The 18,082-nt window shown below is 25.6% G+C and overlaps 1 protein-coding gene across 1 annotated transcript; it reads left to right on the top strand.

The window, feature by feature from the left end:
* The first annotated feature begins 3,267 nt into the window (after nucleotides 1–3,267).
* LOC126908100 (uncharacterized) lies at nucleotides 3,268–16,125 on the top strand. The gene is made up of 6 exons (XM_050689985.1): nucleotides 3,268–3,578; nucleotides 4,871–5,042; nucleotides 5,729–5,903; nucleotides 10,104–10,183; nucleotides 13,217–13,366; nucleotides 15,520–16,125. The coding sequence occupies exons 1-6, from the start codon at nucleotides 3,550–3,552 to the stop codon at nucleotides 15,574–15,576; spliced, it is 663 nt and encodes a 220-aa protein (XP_050545942.1). The 5' UTR covers nucleotides 3,268–3,549; the 3' UTR covers nucleotides 15,577–16,125.
* Nucleotides 16,126–18,082: the final 1,957 nt, after the last annotated feature.

The raw sequence follows: 18,082 nt of genomic DNA, 5'->3' as shown, positions 1-18,082 counted from the left end.
GTGCTGACAAACCAACCTCTTGGCTTTATAAAAAAAAAAGTTACATTAATGTGAAGCAAATTATATATGATTTAATGCAATGAAAGCACTTCTAAATATTAAGTATATTACATACATAATTTTTCATTATTCCTCTATACGCTACAAATTATTTTTGCACAATATTAAGTATTAACGCATAAATGATAATAATATCACTATATTTATGGAAAATGACTATACAAATATTCGGCCAATGAAATGAGGCGAACCAACTATAGATGGGGTGAGGAGTGGGTTGCGTATTACAAAGTTGCTGACATACCTATCTATTTTGTCATGCTTTTGACAATAAGTTCCGAGACGAGTCCAGGCAATATTTATACACCAAATAAAAGCTTATAAAATTTCCTATCCAAAGACATTAATCAAAAATGGTACTCGAGTGTCCATGTAACCCGTATTAGAGAAATTGCTAGTCAAAATTTGCGATAGTAAACAATATGCATTCTCAAACTGGCGGTGCTTTTTTGTACTTTTGAAAAAGTTCCGAGGCGTGTTCACTTAATAATTATATATCAATGAGAAGCTTATAACATTTCCTATCGAATGACATAGATCTCAAAGGGTACTTGAGTGTCCAAGTAACTCGTATAACAGAAATTGCTGTAACATATATAAGGTCGTAATCAATACATATTTTCCGACTGCCGTTCGGTTTTTTTACTTTTAACAAAGTTCCTAGACGAGTCCAGTAATATTTATACACCAAATAAAAGCTTATAAAATTTCCTAAACTGATTTTAGAACAAAATTTCCAAAAATTTCAAAACTCAGAATTTATATCATTTTATGATATAAATATACTATAAAAAGGATGTTACATATTATTCGTTAAATAAGACAAATATTTTTGAACTAATTTGTATAAAAATAATATTTTAAAGTATTTAGAATTTTATTTTGAAGAGGTATTATGGGCAAATTAGTCGCTAAATGAACGAAATATAAATGAAGTTAAAATCAAGTTAACATAAAATCAAAAATAACTACGTCAAGTTAAAAAATTTAGCTTATAAACTCGTTTATGCTTAGCCATGTATTTTAATATAGTTTAATAATCTTCAATATCATAATATTCTATATTATATATCATAATAAAAATCATAATATTTTATGTTATAAAATAAAAGCTTTGACACATTTTTAATACAATCTCAATAAAAAATTGAGTTTTTACTTTCCAAATGTATACACAATAAATTTTAATTTAAGTTAATAAAATTCACAGTAAATTTCTACAATTAAATATAGAACTTTTATTTGGACTGAGCTAGACTCATTATATATAAATTTATTATTAACTTATAAAAAAATTATAATTATTTTAGCCTAATCCTTCATTGACAAACCATTATAATCCATTATAACGATAAAAAATGAATTATTTATATGTCACAAATTCGGACCATAGCAAGTGGGGACAGCANAAATGAATTATTTATGTCACAAATTCGGACCATAGCAAGGGGGGACAGCGGTACCTGCGCCCCGAGCGCAAAATTGTAAAATGATTAATTTTTGTTAAAAATTATAATATCTGTTATCATTTGCGTACAACTTCAATGTCATTTAGATTTATCGATACTTTGGTTAATTGGTCGAAAATTGTATTTAGTTAACTTTTATAATAACTTTTAGCAAGTAGAAAAATATTATTATATTTTTCTACTTGCTAAAATTTGTTGAATTGTATATCTTTATCGTTTGATACGGTTGTTGAACGAACAATTCGGTGAAATACCGAGCTGTAAAATATATTAGCTACGCATATAAATAGTAGAACATATTATCGTTATCGCGCTACTGTATCAATGCTCATCTATAAATACATAAATATATAGGGGTCTAGGACAAAAAATTATCTTGAGTAATACCCTATAGTGTAGGGTATTACTCAAGATAATTTTTTGATTTTTTAGACTCATATGTGTGATAAGAAATTCTAAATTGTTCAGCGCATAATTAATAATCTTTACATACATTAAATTTCATAGGATAAAACTGCAAGTTTTACAAAAATGTGTAACATGAATAATAAACTACTTGGCGTAATTAAACGGCGTTTTAAAAATTTCAAATTGACTTTAAATATATTTATAATGTATAGAATACTCCTTACTATATATATGTACTGAGTGCATGTACGTATTATAGTTTACTAGGTTTACTCGCATTATAGTGAATATAAACTTAAATTAAATTTTATATGAGCGCCCAACGCTTTTATCACATTAATACCAGTATTTTTTGTTCATAATTATTTTAAGCTTATTTTAAAAATTGTTTTTAACTTTTTAGTTCGATGTGCTTTAAAAGCGTGTTTTTTAAACTATATTTATTTTAACATGCGTTTATTAGTTTCACCTGTATGTATGTATGTATATTTGCAAGTATGTTTGTAACTCTCTACGCACCACGTGTTGAAAATATATTCTAATTACTATTAAAATTTATATATTAACACGCTTTACTCTAATTGAGAGATATAAAGTATTCATTCCGATTACGAGGGATGATTTCCGTATCGTCATTTTTCATTCTACCTCCACGTTCCGGGAGTGAGTAATTTGCGCGCCTGCTGCTTTCCTTGGATATGGTAGCCGTTTCTCAGACTCCCTCTCCGAAATCGAACCCTGATTTCCCGTTCCCGTTACAACCATTATATTGATAGTAACTACTATCATAACATGAAACTAAAAAGTAAAAAATAAATATAGTTTAAAAAACTAAAAAAACACGCGTTTAAAGCACTCGAACTAAAAATTATTTTGAACTTTTTAGTTCAATGTGCTTTAAAAGCGTGTTTTTATTTTTTTTTAACTATATTTTTGCATATACGACGTTTTTCACGCCTAGTTTTATTTAAGGTTTGTCCTAAATAATGATTCTTTGGAAATTGAATTTTAACAAAATGGTAGAAAAATTCCTATATCTGTTTGTGTTTGATAATCGGTATAAAAAAATGTGTATATTTATATTTCATGAGTAATTTTGAGTAATTACATTTAAATTGTTTATAAATATTTAATGTTAGTCATTTATAGACTAATATTTATTTTATTTTATTAACAGTTTTTTATCATATAAAACAGTTATACCGCTGTTATTTTATACAAAGATAACATAAAAAAAAAAAATTATTTTGAAAGTAACAATAACAGTTTTTAACAATTATCAAGATTGATAACAAGTTACTTAAAGGACCGCAAGGAATGAAAATTCCCACCACTAGTTGTGAGAGAATGGCGGTTAATCATAATTGATTAAAATCGTGGTATAATCACAGTAATTTTCACATATTATTTAATCTTTGGTTAAATGCAAATTACAGAACGTTCTGCAATATGTCCGGTATAGAATTTTTCAAATGTAAACCGTTATATTAAATAAATTTAATATATCAAATACCGACTTAAATTATTTTATGTTGAATCGTTGGTCAAAATCTTGTTTGATATTTTGGTTTATAAAAGGTTAAGACCATTAAAATATAAAAATATTTTAATTATGCTGGAAGATAAAGAAACTGAATTTGAGTAAGTTCTTATAGAGTATTTGTAATATGAAGTTTTTTAGCATTCTTTTTCATAAAAAAGAATTTTACCATTATTAGCCAAAACATTTTGTTTAGAAGTGAAGAGACCCTTTAATTTTCTCTTTGATATTCTTATCAAAGAATTTGATATTCATAGATCAAGTCTAATATTTTACTTAAGACTTTAGATCACAATAACCGTACCTGAAAAAAAATTATTGGATTGTATTACACTAAGAATTCATTTTGGTTATATCTGTTTGATTAATTTTTTTATTATTTGGATCAGGCCTAAAATTTTATATACATATTTAGGTTTGATTTAAACTTCTAAAAAAAAGATTTGGATCAGATGGGGTAGTATTTTTCACATTTAGACAGGTGACAGATCGTTAATACTTTTTTTTTTCTTGTAAATTATATGAACTAGCATTTAATCTATAGATGTTCAGTAAATAAGGAATGAAGTTTCTATTGTTCTCATTATTAATAATTGACCTGTATACTAATTTTTGGAACACTTCATATATTTAAGGCTCAGGTTCCCAAAATATTTTTGAAAATTAATTTGAAAAAGTTCTACTTTTTTATGCATGTTTCAAATTTTGAACCCCCTGTATACGGGTAAATGGTCATATTTTAAAAAAAAGCTTATAATAAAAGAAGCATGCCTGAAGTATATTTATATAAAAAAATTGTAGAGATCCATTAATTTTTCAGTAAATAATAATAAATAATAAAGTCAAATAAGTATAACAAAATTTTGTGATTTAAAAAATGATTATTTTTCTTTTAATTGAAAGATTCTAATGAAATAAAGAAATATTAAAGGTTCATTAAATTGTAGATTCTCATGAAAATATAGTCAATTCAAGATAATAATTTTTAAAGACATTAAAATTACAAAATATTTTTACATGGTAATAAATACGACTTCAAATTTATATCACTTTAAATTAATAACTAAATTTATATTAAAAAAATAAATTAAATTGGATCAAAAAATATTATAATTAATAACATGTTAAATAATTATTTAAAAATTAATACATTAAAAAAATCAACAAATATGTTTATTTTGTTTAAAAATATGTGTATCTTCTGTTTTCTTTGTGATGTTAGGATTTATTTTAACTAAATTATTAAAACAAATTTAATAACATTAATCCCAGTAAAAATTTTTCAATAAAATAAATACCTTAGAAGAAAAAGTTGATTTCTCACAAAAATTTCATCCAATTAAATCAATTAATTTTTTGTGACATACTAATTTTGTTTTTTATTTATTTTTAGAAATCCTGGTAAAAGTGTTACAGTTCAATGTGTTCAATATCTCATCATAAAGCATTTGAAGTCCAAAAATTTCATTAAGAAAGAGGAATTAATAAAAACAATATTAAAAGGACGTATTAGTTTGAAAAATTATGAGAGAGCAATTGAAGACGTAGCTGCTACATTAAGAAATGTAACATTTTATGACTATTAATTTTCATCTCTTATAGAAATGAAAAATTTATATTTTTATAATAAATTGGAAAAATTGAATTTCTTCTAATGCAATTCATTATAAATTTTATATTACTGTATAGTAAAATTATTGTTCATAGTATTTTTAAACATTTAAAGAAATAATTCAATAATTGAGAATATAATATAGGCTAATTAGGCTACAACAAGCCTATTTGCTTTAATGCTACCAGAATGCAACAAAAAATAAAGTTATTATAAATAATACAACTATGGGAAATGAGCATTAAAATTTATTCAAATTTCATAATTTTTTGAAAAGTTATCAATGTTTGTTTTTTTAGTACTTATTATGTAATAATAAAACTACTTTACAGAGATAGGTCGATTTGACATAGATAAAACATCAACTGCTGAGTAGTATAAGCCATTAAAAGAATTTTTGAAAAATTGAAATCGCACTAATATTTTTAAAGGTTTTAAAAAAAATTATTTTTTTGTGAGGTACTAAATTTAGTTTTTTCTACTTCAAATAATTTTTTGTAAGTAAATTTATAATTTTAAAGAATGTTTAAGAATTAATTTCAATAGTTGGAGAATAAGCACCCTCTTGAACCCTATTTATCTACAACACTAATTTGACTATTGAACAATAATATAACAATTGAATATTTATGATTATAGGTGTTTGGATTATCTATTTCGTATATTAAAGATGACTATAAGCAATTTATTATTACCAATGATATAGAAAATGTAATATGCATCAATCAAAATAATCCATATTCAATGAAGTATCGTATTTTATTGAAACCAATTGTTACATGTTTGGTTATGCAACATGCCCCAATCAGTGAAGGTGGGTTTCTATAACTTTAATCTAAATACTATTAATAAATTCATCAACATGTAAGCAAGATCATATACTGATCTATAACAATATTAACATTCCAGTTCAAAAATGTAACAACTCAAAAATTGAACTTTCTAGTATAAGATTTGAAAAAGATTTTTCAGGTTACTTTCAATGTAAAATTCAATCTTAAAAATGTCCTCTTTTGGATAGTAACTTGGCTATATTGGATTTATAAAGTGTAGAATAATAAACACAATCTAGTTACGAAAACTCAAAATCAATATTTTTTGAGTCATTGCAGTCTTTAATTATGACGTTAAGCAGTCATGTATTTTATTGAATGACTTATTTAGCAGTGCATTGCTAATTGTGAAGTATTTCATTCACATTTTAATAAACAATTTTTATGGCGCATCCTTCTATTAATATATTTTTAAAAATTTAAAAAGAAAGTATTTAGTCTTATAATTACATTAAAATATATAGTTTTGATAATACAGTCTCAAGAATTATACGAAATAAAATTAAAATCCGTTTCAGTAAAACAAAAGAGACAATCGATAAATTAATAACAATGAAATTAGCTAATTTGAATTTGTGAAATTAGTTTTCAACAACTATCGTAAAGTGCATAGATCATAGATCTATTTTAGCTTCGATTCGAAGCTCAAAAGGTATTAGTTTTACTATAATGTGTTTTTTTTTTTTGTGTCTGTTACCACTTTTTCTTAGCTTTTACTGAACCAATTTCTTTCAACGATTTGTCAAAAGATCACAAATTGTTTCTAGTCAAAGACATTATCGTCAAAAATTGAAAAAATTTCCCTCGTTCTCCGTAAATGGGGGAAACCTCCAAAAAAATTACAAATTTTAAAATCACTAATTTTCGACATTTTTTCAATTTGTTTTACTTAAAACTGCCATAACTTTCCTAAAAATGAACAAATAAATTTAATTTTTTTTTAGATACGTAAGGTACTTCCATATTTTTTTTATAAATTTGACCATTTACCTGTCCACAGGGTGGATTCAAAATGTCAACTTTTTCACAAATAATTTACCTTTTCAACTTAAATTTTGAATGTGTTGCGGAAAGTCTGACACTTTTATATATATCTTAAATTAAAGCTAATGTAATGTACTTTATTATGGAAAAAAAGAATTTTGGACTTTATTTTGTCTTCACAATAAAAATGGCTACCAAATACAATTTTTGTGTGAAAATTATCGATTTTATTTTTGAAGCTAAGCCTCTTATGGCTGGCTCTGCAGACTAGGTCCGAAAAAAAATAACGTTTTGCGACGCTTAGGTATGGCGGGCGAGGGGGACCGTCGACATTGGACCTCCCCCCTCGCCCGCACACGTGGGCTACTGTTGATGTAGTTATTGCGCGTTTCGCATTATCACTCTTGCCTACGTTAATATGCAAATTATAGGCATATGGCGATATGTATAATTTCTTCGATTGTACTACCTGATTAGATTTATGTATATATATAATTACAAAATTACAAAAAGTCATTTTATCTATAAAAATAAATAAAAAAATAAAAAAAACATTTTTTGTTTCTATTCTTATAATTGTGTTTTTGTCATTTAATATTATCTTAATGTTCCAAAAATTATTTATTTTCTGTTCATTATTTATACTGTTTTCTTTTTTTCTAAACAGTTACATAAGCATAGCTTCTAATGGTCAGTCCCGCGACTGCTAAACTTTTTTTACATTTTTAACTTTATAATGCTATAACTTATTGAAAAGTGTATGGATCAACATAATTTTTTTATGGGAAATAATATTTATATCCCTTTTTTATTTGACATACTTTATCTTAATCAGGATATTAATAAGAATATAGGAGATCATGTAGCTTTTGGCATAATCCACCAATTTTTTAAAATTAAACACTATCTAAAGATTTGTATCAAAGCGTTTTTTTGATAGTGATTTTAATCAATGTCAGATATCATTATACTTGATCCAACTATGCCATGTCACCACTGTAGCGCGACCTCCTTGTGCTGGGTTTTTTTGTTTACATTTTTCATAATTTTTTTAAAAATGGATGAACAAAGTAATTATTTTTCTTAAATACATTAAATAATTTTTTTCATTAGATATAATTTTTTATCTATTGAAAATCTAACCATTAACCTGACTACACTCTGGGGCGATTCAAAATAGTAACTTTTACATAATAAATTAATTTCTTTAACTTATTTTTGAAAATTTTTCAGAAATACTCCCAGCTTTAAATATATGTTTAATTAAAGCTTATGTTACATCTATAAGTTAAAATTGAAATTTATTCCAACACTTTATAGTGTATGTGCAAATGGTTGCTGAAATTAACTAAAAATTATAATTTTTGTGTCTAAAATCACTATTTATCATGTTGTTATTCTGATACTTAAATTCATGATAAGAATTTTTGCAACTCTTAATATTCAATATTTATATTAAAAGGTAGGGGGTACTCTTTCCAAAAAAATGTTCTAGCTATTAATGGTTTATGATAAATTAAAATAACAAAATACAGGATGAATTTTTTATTAGCAACCTTTAACAACTTTTAGCCAATTGATATCTCTTGAAATAATAATTATATTAAGAAAATAATTTTTGATATTTTTTAGTTTCATGATTTCTTGATTTATTAATTATTAAGTATATTTTTAATTCATTATATATACCTTATAAGGATGTTAATTTTGTTTGTTTTAAATGACAGCATAAATAATTAACCTTTTCAGTCCTCATGTCCATTGCAACGTATTATAAATTTAACCAGCCAAGTTAAATTTTTTTTTAACTTAAGTAGTTTAAAAAAAGTTTATTCCATTTAAAATTAATTGTTTGGCTAAAATCTCTTGTTCTTTATTCTATCTTTTCTAGTCACTCCACTCATTCATCTAAGCATTCTCATCTCTGCTACGCTCATTCTCTGTTCTGCTTTCTTATCAACTGCCCAACACTCTGAACCATAGACCATAGCTGGCCTTATTACAGTCTTGTAGAATTTACCTTTCAGCCTCATTGGAATTCTTTTATCGCATAAGACGCCAGACGTCTCTATCCACTTCAAACCACCCCCACTTAATTCTGTGTCTTACATCCTCGTCAATATGACCACTCTTTTGCACAACTGACCCTAAATACTTAAAACTCTCCACCTCTCCAATCACGTGCTCGCCTATTATCAAAGACCTCCTCATTTCACCTACCTCGTGTTCTCCTTTGTCAAACTCGAACTCTGTATACTCTGTCTTACTTCAACTTATTCTTAAACCCTTTTCTTCAAGAGCTGATCTCCACACCTTTAGCCATTGATTAATTTCCTCCCAATTTTCTCCTATTAACACTATATCGTTAGCAAACAACATGCACCATGGCATTTCTCCTTGTATTTTTCTAGTAATTTCATTCATCACTATAGAGAATAAGTAAGGGCTTAAAGCTGAACCTTGGTGCACTCCTACTCTTGCCCGAAAACCTTCTGATACTCCTCCTACACTTTTTACCCTAGTACAAATGCCATCATACATATCTTCTATTATATTAATGTACTTTTTCGGAAATCTTTTTCTCATTAATGCCCACTTTAAAACCTCTCTCAGTACTCTACCATACGCTTTCTCCAAATCTATTTAATAGATTTAAATTTCTGCATCTGAGTAAAGTACTAAATAAAAGAGATTAATTATATTTAAATGCTGTTCTTTATTTTCAGCTATTCTGCTTTGCCCTTAGAAAACTTATTCTTGCCTAATTAGATCTGTCATATATATAAAAAAAATGTTTGCTGTTCTTTCTTTCCTTATATATCTTTTTAGTTTTTATATATAAGTAAGATATTGATGGTCTAACGCATAAAATCAGAGGAATTTTTGCATAAATAATTTTTAGACAAATAATTTGCCTACATTATTCCTAATTTGTAGGAATGAAGCAGGATTTTTTTTTTTACAAGAAGAAAAACTATTAAATTTTAATATTTCATCATTTAGTAATAATTCAAAATTCAAAATTTACAATGCTATTTATAGTGGTAATAATTTTTAAATGGAGATCCTGAAAAATTTTTATAAGTGCACTTCCTTTTTTGTGTGGTAAACCTTCAATTTATTGAATTTTAGTTATTGTTAATTTCTAAAATTGATTATTTAAATTCATATTAAAAATAATAATTTAATTTTTATAGGACAAATGTGGAACATTGTAGAGCGTTTTGCGGTTGCCTTAAATTTAGACATTAACTATATTAAAAAAATGATAAAAGGGGTAAGAAATATATAATTATTCAATTATAAAAAATTATATACAGAGTGATTCCATATGTACTGATAAATAATAATTTTTGGTTCAGTCAATATTTTGCATTTTTTTTTTAATTGTTATACGTTAGAACAATAACGTCTTATGTTACAAAAATACACTTTAAATTAACTATCAAGATATCAGTTCGTCATACGTGTAGTAGGTGTTTAGTATGTTCCCAATTATAAGATAAATTATTCACAAGTCAACCGGTCCTGTGGTCAATATTGTTGTGACAGTGGACTATACTGTTTATTCTTAAGGTCTATGTAACTTCCTATGAATCAGTTCCAAGTTAGCACCTTCATCACCGGCTGCTATATGACTGTACGTAAACTAGTGATGGGCGATTTTCAAAAGTGAAACGATTTAAATTTAAATGAAAATATCGGTCAGTTATAAATTTGGTCAAAATAAATCGATTTTTTATTTTTTTAAATATAAATCCATTTATATGCTGATAGTTAATAGAACAATCAACTAGATAGCACTTTTGAACCCTGGAAAAATCTAAAATAAGCTTTATAAAATAGTATTTAAAATAACCTTTGATATATAAGTAATAATAAAACACTGTGATAGTTCTTAAGTTTATACTTTTATTAACAATACAAATTTATTTTAAATAAAAAATTAAACAAATAGTTTAATCAGTAATACATAGAAAATTGGCGCTTTTGAGCTCACTTAAAACCATTAAGAAGTTATTATTTTATTGTGATTTTTACATGTGGTATTGTATAGTGTGTAATCTATGTTTCAACTAAATTTCAAATATTTAGAACAATTATCTTGGGATTTAGAGGCTTACAAAGTTAGAAATTTTATGAAAATACATGTATTCTAGGTGCAATATTTCTGCTGGATGACCTAATTTCAAAATTTTTTTTAAAATTTTTTAGATATATATCGGCTTTTTACACCATAAAAATTTTAAGTTAATAAGGTTAATTCTAAAATTTTAGTTCGTTTTAATGGAACGTTTGGTGACGCAAAAATGAATAAAACAGCTTCCACTTCACTCGATGACGGTATCGTTTAAGAAAAATAACATTTAACGTGTATTTGATACGTTCAGACAACGGATAAATTTCAATATAAGAATTATTCTGTTTCACTTCAGAAACCAAATAGGGACAATTATGCAGCAAACAAAATTTTCCAATTAGTTTCTTAATTCCAGAACTTAGTTTGTGAGTTCGCACAAGAACTTGACCGTCAATATTGATAGATTTGCGATTATATCGATGCTTACGATGTTCAGCTTTCAAACATTGAACTTCGCGAACTATAATAAGTTTTCGCTCTTGAGGCATTGTCAAAACTGAGGAAATTAAATCAAAATGGTTACAATAGGTTTCTCTTCTTGACCGTTGAATAAACTTGATGGTGTGAATACAGTTGACATTTATGACTTAAGCGGCCCTCACACGATCAATATTACTGACAGTATTTTGGATAATGACAGTATTATTGATCGTGTGATGTGAGTATTGATGTACTGTCAGTATGATAAAACGATACTGATGACTGATGAAAAATTCGGATATCGAGTCGTCAGTATTTGGTTACTGATGATTATATTGATAGTGTGAGGTCGATATTGACATTTCGTCAGTATTGACATCGCAGCAATGGATGACACACGTGATGAATTTCCAAACGCGCGCGAATGCCGTGAACAACAATTACGTGATTTTGTTTCCAAGTATAAAGATTTAAAATGTTTATGGGATATTCGTTGCAAAGACTATAGTAATAGAGACAAAAAAAAAGATGCTTATAGTGAATTATTAGTTGTTTATAAGTTAATTAAGCCTGATGCTTCTATAGATGATGTAAAAAAGAAAATTAATACTTTACGAAGTAATTTCCGTAAAGAATTAAAAAAAATTCATGAATCTAAAAGAAGTGGCGCTGGAGCTGACGACATTTATCAACCTTCGAGTTGGTTATTTGAAGAACTGGCGTTTTTATCTCAAAGTAAGAGCCAGTCTTTGATTTGGAGGAATACTTTCCCTCATATTAGTATTTTTCTTAATAATAAGTGGTTCTACCATGCTTAATAATTTATTATAGATGTTACTGTTCATTCGAAAATAATTCTGGTAGTCTTTTGGGTCGGAAAGCTGGATTTCTTTTAACAGATTTAAATGACAATACTTCTTACGTTTGCTAATCCATTCTTTTACCCATCGCTTCCTATTTATTAGTTATCCGTTTACTTGGAATAGAAAACGCTAAAATAATTGCTATGCACGCTTTACGACGATTTTCGTCCATTTTAATAAAATTGACCAAACGAACACCCGAACAATGTAAATACAGATCAGTACTGATGTATTGACACTAATTTATACTGACCGTTTGAGGAGTACACTGACAGTAATGTCAAATACTGTCAATAATTATACTGTCAGTAATATTGATCGTGTGAGGGCCGCTTTACGGACAATATTATCACTATAAACCAAATAATGAAATCATTTCGTATGGTGTTGGTAACAATATGCCCTGAATAAACTTACCAATTTACGCATTACTCTCTCAGACGAATTGGACTGCGGATCATAAACACTTGTATGGGTAGATGAAATGCCGAATTCAGATAAACAGGATGACTAAATAATAAATGAAAAAATATATAAAGTTTAAAATTACAAAAAAGAATTTCCTAATATTTATATTTAAGAGAAATCGATTGATCAATATGATAAAAATGACGCCGTGTACAATAATTTTTTATCTTTTTATGATTTCTCCGTAAAATTGACAATACTAAATTATTTGATATCAATTTATAAAAATTGAATAATTTATTTATTTAAATTGATAAAAATAGGAAAATAGAATGTTTTTAGATTCTTATTTTTTTATAAATAAATTGTTCAAATGTCCTCAACAATTTCGAATTAAAAGTAGTATTTAGTTAAAATTCTATCGTTATAAAAAAGAAATTAAAATAAATTTTTATATTTATTTTATTGTATTTTGAAGGATTTTGTGAAAGATCAGTATTTACAGTATAATGCCACTGATGAAACTACAATTACACTTGATCCGGAAAAAATGAGTAACTGGTTTTCCCTAGGAACTAGATCACTATTAGAATTTAATCAAAATATTTTATTGCAACATGTTGGTGAAGTAAGTGGGCTTTTTTAATTGATTGCCTTAGATAAAAAAAAATATTTCTTATTTAATAATTTTTTTTACTTCCAAATGAAAGTTAATAATTAAATGTAAATTAAAAAAAATTGTCTACATACTTAATCATAAAGGAAAATTAAAAGATATTAAGTCTAATGTTTTTTAACATACATCATCTTTTTTTTCCTCGCCCTAATTCCAACTACTTGGGATCACTATCCTTTAACATTCATTTCTATAACTATTCTTACATTTTCTTTTAACAAAATTATGTTTGTTTTAAATGACAGCATAAATAATTGTTTGGCTAAAATCTCTTGTTCTTTATTCTATATTTTCTAGTCACTCCACTCATTCATCTAAGCATTCTCATCTCTGCTACACTCATTCTCTGTTCTGCTTTCTTATCAACTGCTCAACACTCTGAACCATAGACCATAGCTGGCCTTATTACAGTCTTGTAGAATTTACCTTTCAGCCTCATTGGAATTCTTTTATCGCACAGTCTATGTTGTGTAGTTAATGTTTTTTAACATACATAAATGTGAAATACATCCTTTTCTCTTTGGTATTTAATGTTGATGTTCGAAAATCAACACTTGTGTCTTTCATTTTTAAAGTACGATGTTCGCATCCGCCTGTGGCAATTAATATTTTTTGAGTTAGAAAAAAATTTTCAAATCATTTGATTTTTATCTTATTAAGATTCAATAACTTCAATAAATATCAAGGATCCCATGACTATAGTCTCCCCTTGTGAGAAGAATTTTTTTATTCGTGTTAATATTATTTTACTTTAATATTTACTTAATATTATTTTTTTGAGGCCGCCATTTATTTTTTCAACTCTCACTTAACCTACTTTTTTCAACGATACTTCAAATGATTACATTTTAATTTAAATGATTACAATTCGTATTTAGTTGAAAATATTACCCTCAAAAATTGAAAAAAATCCCTTAATCAAATAACAAGTAGCTTATCTAGCTTTATCCATACAAACAATTAATATCATTAATTTATAATATTTTTAAAGTATATAGTCGAATTAGATTTAATATTATATAATTTTACTTTGTAATTTATTAATATTTTAACTCTATTTGTGTGTGCTACTACCAGTCTATAATATTCCAAATTTTTTTGTAACATGTTGCTATATAAATCATAACTTAAAAAAAAAAAATGATTTTAATTTCACCTGAATTTAACGATGGATTTTTACGATCAAATTTAATAATACGTTTAATTGAGTAAATCTTTTTAACAACTTTTTTTTATTGGTTCTTTTAGTTAAAGTAAATCATTAAAATTAATTAAGTTTTGAATATTTCAATTGTAGAATTCTTTTAAACACCAAAAGTTAATTAGAAATTATTTTTATGATTTTTATTTAAGTGATCTATTATGATAAAAATGTAAAAGAAATTAAAATCGAACTTTTCTGATAAATTTAACAATAAATAGTAATTATAAAATTTCCTGAATGCATATTAATCTTAAAAATACCATTTTTTTTCTATTTAATGATTACAATTTCAAACTTGCAAATTAAGCTAAAAGTTATGGTAATAAATTAATTATTATAAACTTTCACTTTAAAGGACAAAAAAAAGTAGATTAAAAATTATTACTTTTAACATATTAAAAGTCAATAATAATTTAAAAACAATTCAATATAACAATTATATAATATATAATTTTATATTATATTTTTGAATCTAAGAATTACTAATCTGAATATAATTAGGAAAATAGTTGTGTTGCTTTTGTAATTATCCACCAATTTTTAAAATTAGACATTATCTTCAGATTTGCATCGAAGCGTTTCTTATGATAGTGATTTTAATCACTGTCACATTAAATCTATACTTAACCCAATATCCCCACTGTGCTGTTTTTTTTTTTAATTTTATTTATTTATTACTAATAGATTTCTATGGTAATTTTTATCAGAGTTATACGTTAGAACNAATAGATTTCTATGGTAATTTTTATCAGAAATTATTTTCAATTAATATTACGTATCAAGAAATTCTAACTATTCTATTTCAAATATTATTTAAAAAAACATTAACTATTAGTGCTACAATTAATGTTATATTTTAATAATTTTATTATATTTAACTAATTTTTAATTTTAATTTTAGATTTTGAACTTGCCTCCGCAATCATTCAAACGAGTATATGCTGCTATTAATAAATAACAAAGTTGTAAGTTACTCTACAACAAAAACATAAAATATACATTTTATTTTGAATTGATAAACTAATAGATTTTTCTATAAATATACTTGTTTCAAATTTATTATTTAAAAAATTATATATTAAAACACTACTATTATCTACTATTATTACTTCTTACCTAAATTATGACTCTTAATTACATTTTATTATATTAAATAAATAATTTATTATTGAAATATAATAACGTTTGACTTTGTATTAGTTTGACAAGTTTTATGTATAGATGAAGAGAACACAATTATAAATAAAAAAAAAGTTACAAAAATTGACCTGTTGTAAGACTTATACGTCATACTGGAATTCTAATTGCAACATGCTTGATGCCTTATTGTGCCAAACTTGATCCCACTATCTACGAGTGATAGGTGATAATTGCCTTACATTGAGGTTTTTGATTGTTTCTTCAATGTCATACTGTCGAAGACCAACTACTTGGCGTGTCACCAATTGTTGTGATAACGTCCCATCACATATTCTATCGTTGGACCAATGAATTATATACAGAGTGATTTTTTTATCATAACCCACTCAATTACTTATAGAATAATAATAATTTAAACATTTTTTTTTATTATTATCTTTAGTTACACAGTATTCTTGAATTTTTAACTATGTAATACTTTTTAAGTTCATCCCTTATGCCTTGTAAGGGGGTCAACTTTGTTTTTTTAAATGGTAACACATATTTTTAATTTAATAAAATGTTTGAGTTTCTAATTTAATAGTAAATGGCATTTGAATTTTTAATATAACTTAATTCGTTTATTAGATATAATCATTTAAAGTTTTGGAGTAAATATACAGGTATAATATACAAGGGATTACAAATATAGGTAGCTAATTGGTTTTTTATGGCATTGCTGTCACAGTCACGGATTGTTTATTATCAATAATAACTATCAATAGATATACTTTTTGTATTATCAGTTAGTGTATTTATAAATTCACAACAATGTACCTTACTATCATTGATAATAACAATGCTGTGTACCTGCTAATATCGATGTCATAAAAAATCAATTAGCTACCTGTATTTGTATGGCCTCAATTGAGCGTATTATAAAATTTGATTATAATTGTAAAAATCCATCGTTAAATTCAGGTGAAACTAAAAATCATTTTTTTTTTTAAATTTATGATTTATATAGCAACAAACAAATTCGGAATATTATAAACTGGTAGTAGCACACACAAATAGAGTTAAAAAATTAATAAATTACAATGTAAAATTATTTACTTTTGTATCTTTTGAATACTTTTACCATATCAAATCTAATTCTACAATAAATACTTTAAGAATATTAAAAATTAATGATTTTAATTGTTTGTATGGAAAAAGCTGGTTAAGCTACTTTTTATTTGAATAAGGAATATTTTTTCGATTTTTAAGAGTAATAACTTAAACTAATCATTAACTTAAATATCATAAACTTAAATTAATCATTTGACATATCGTTGAAAAAAGTAGGTCTAGTGAGGGTTGGCAAAATAAATCGTAGCCACAAAAAGAACCACATAGTAAAATAATATTTACATGAATATAAATTTCTTCTCACGAGGGAAGACTATAGTGATAAGATCCTTTATATTTATTGAAGTTATTGAATCTAAATGAGATAAATATCAAATGATTTGAAAATTTTATTCTAACTCAAAAAAAAATGCAAAATATTAAAAGCCACAGTCGGATTTGAATCTCGTACCCTAAGAGTGAAAGACACAGATGTTACCCATTAGGCAACTGTTCGATGCTTTTGTCGCATGATAAAATTGGCTATTTAAGCTAACTCAAATTAAAAAATTACTTTTTCGACTTTAAAAAAGTAAAAAAATTTTAATAAGTTTAATTTTGTATGTCTTATGAACTTTATTCTATATCAATTAAATTATATAATATTCATGAAAGTCACTGTATTCCCCTAATAAGATATTTTAAAATAAAATACAAAACCCAGAATTAAAAAAAAAATTGCATATTTTTGAATACTGTAGGCATTTGCGCATTGAAAATAGGTCGTCAGGACAAATTTTTTTTTTAATTCTATAGTACATGACATAAGCTTTAATTTGATATATATTTAAAGGACGCAGTATTTCCGGAACATTTTCAAAAGTCAAGTTAAAAAAGTTAGATTTTGTAAAAAAGTTCCTATTTTAAATCCCCCCTGTGAGCAGAATAAGTGTTAGATTTTCAAAAAAAAATGATATAAAATGAAAGGGAAATATCTAAGGTTTTAATATAATAAAATATTATTTTGATTTGTTAATATTTGAAAAAGTTATGGAAGTTTTAAGTACAAAAAACATTCCGATAGAAGGTGATTTTTATCGCAAACATTACATTTTTTTTATTCATTTTATAGTACATAAAATAAGCTTTAATTTGATATATGTTTAAAGGACGCAGTATTTCCGGAACATTTTCAAAAATTAAGTTGAAAAAGTTAGTTTTTGTAAAAAAGTTGC

This window comes from Daktulosphaira vitifoliae, unplaced genomic scaffold (assembly GCF_025091365.1).
Source record: "Daktulosphaira vitifoliae isolate Bord-2020 unplaced genomic scaffold, ASM2509136v1 Scaffold_5, whole genome shotgun sequence".
NCBI classification, from domain to species: Eukaryota; Metazoa; Arthropoda; class Insecta; order Hemiptera; family Phylloxeridae; genus Daktulosphaira; species Daktulosphaira vitifoliae.
Note: the sequence above shows the minus strand (reverse complement) of the source record. Positions and strands in the feature narration are given on the sequence as shown.

What these genes read in the sequence shown, in the direction of transcription:
- LOC126908100 (XM_050689985.1), top strand. Translation starts at nt 3,550, where the DNA reads ATGCTGGAAGATAAAGAAACTGAATTTGA. An exon ending in GATAAAGAAACTGAATTTGA is followed by an intron (nt 3,579 to 4,870) that starts GTAAGTTCTTAT and finishes ATTTATTTTTAG; the next exon opens with AAATCCTGGTAAAAGTGTTA. An exon ending in ACATGCCCCAATCAGTGAAG is followed by an intron (nt 5,904 to 10,103) that starts GTGGGTTTCTAT and finishes TAATTTTTATAG; the next exon opens with GACAAATGTGGAACATTGTA.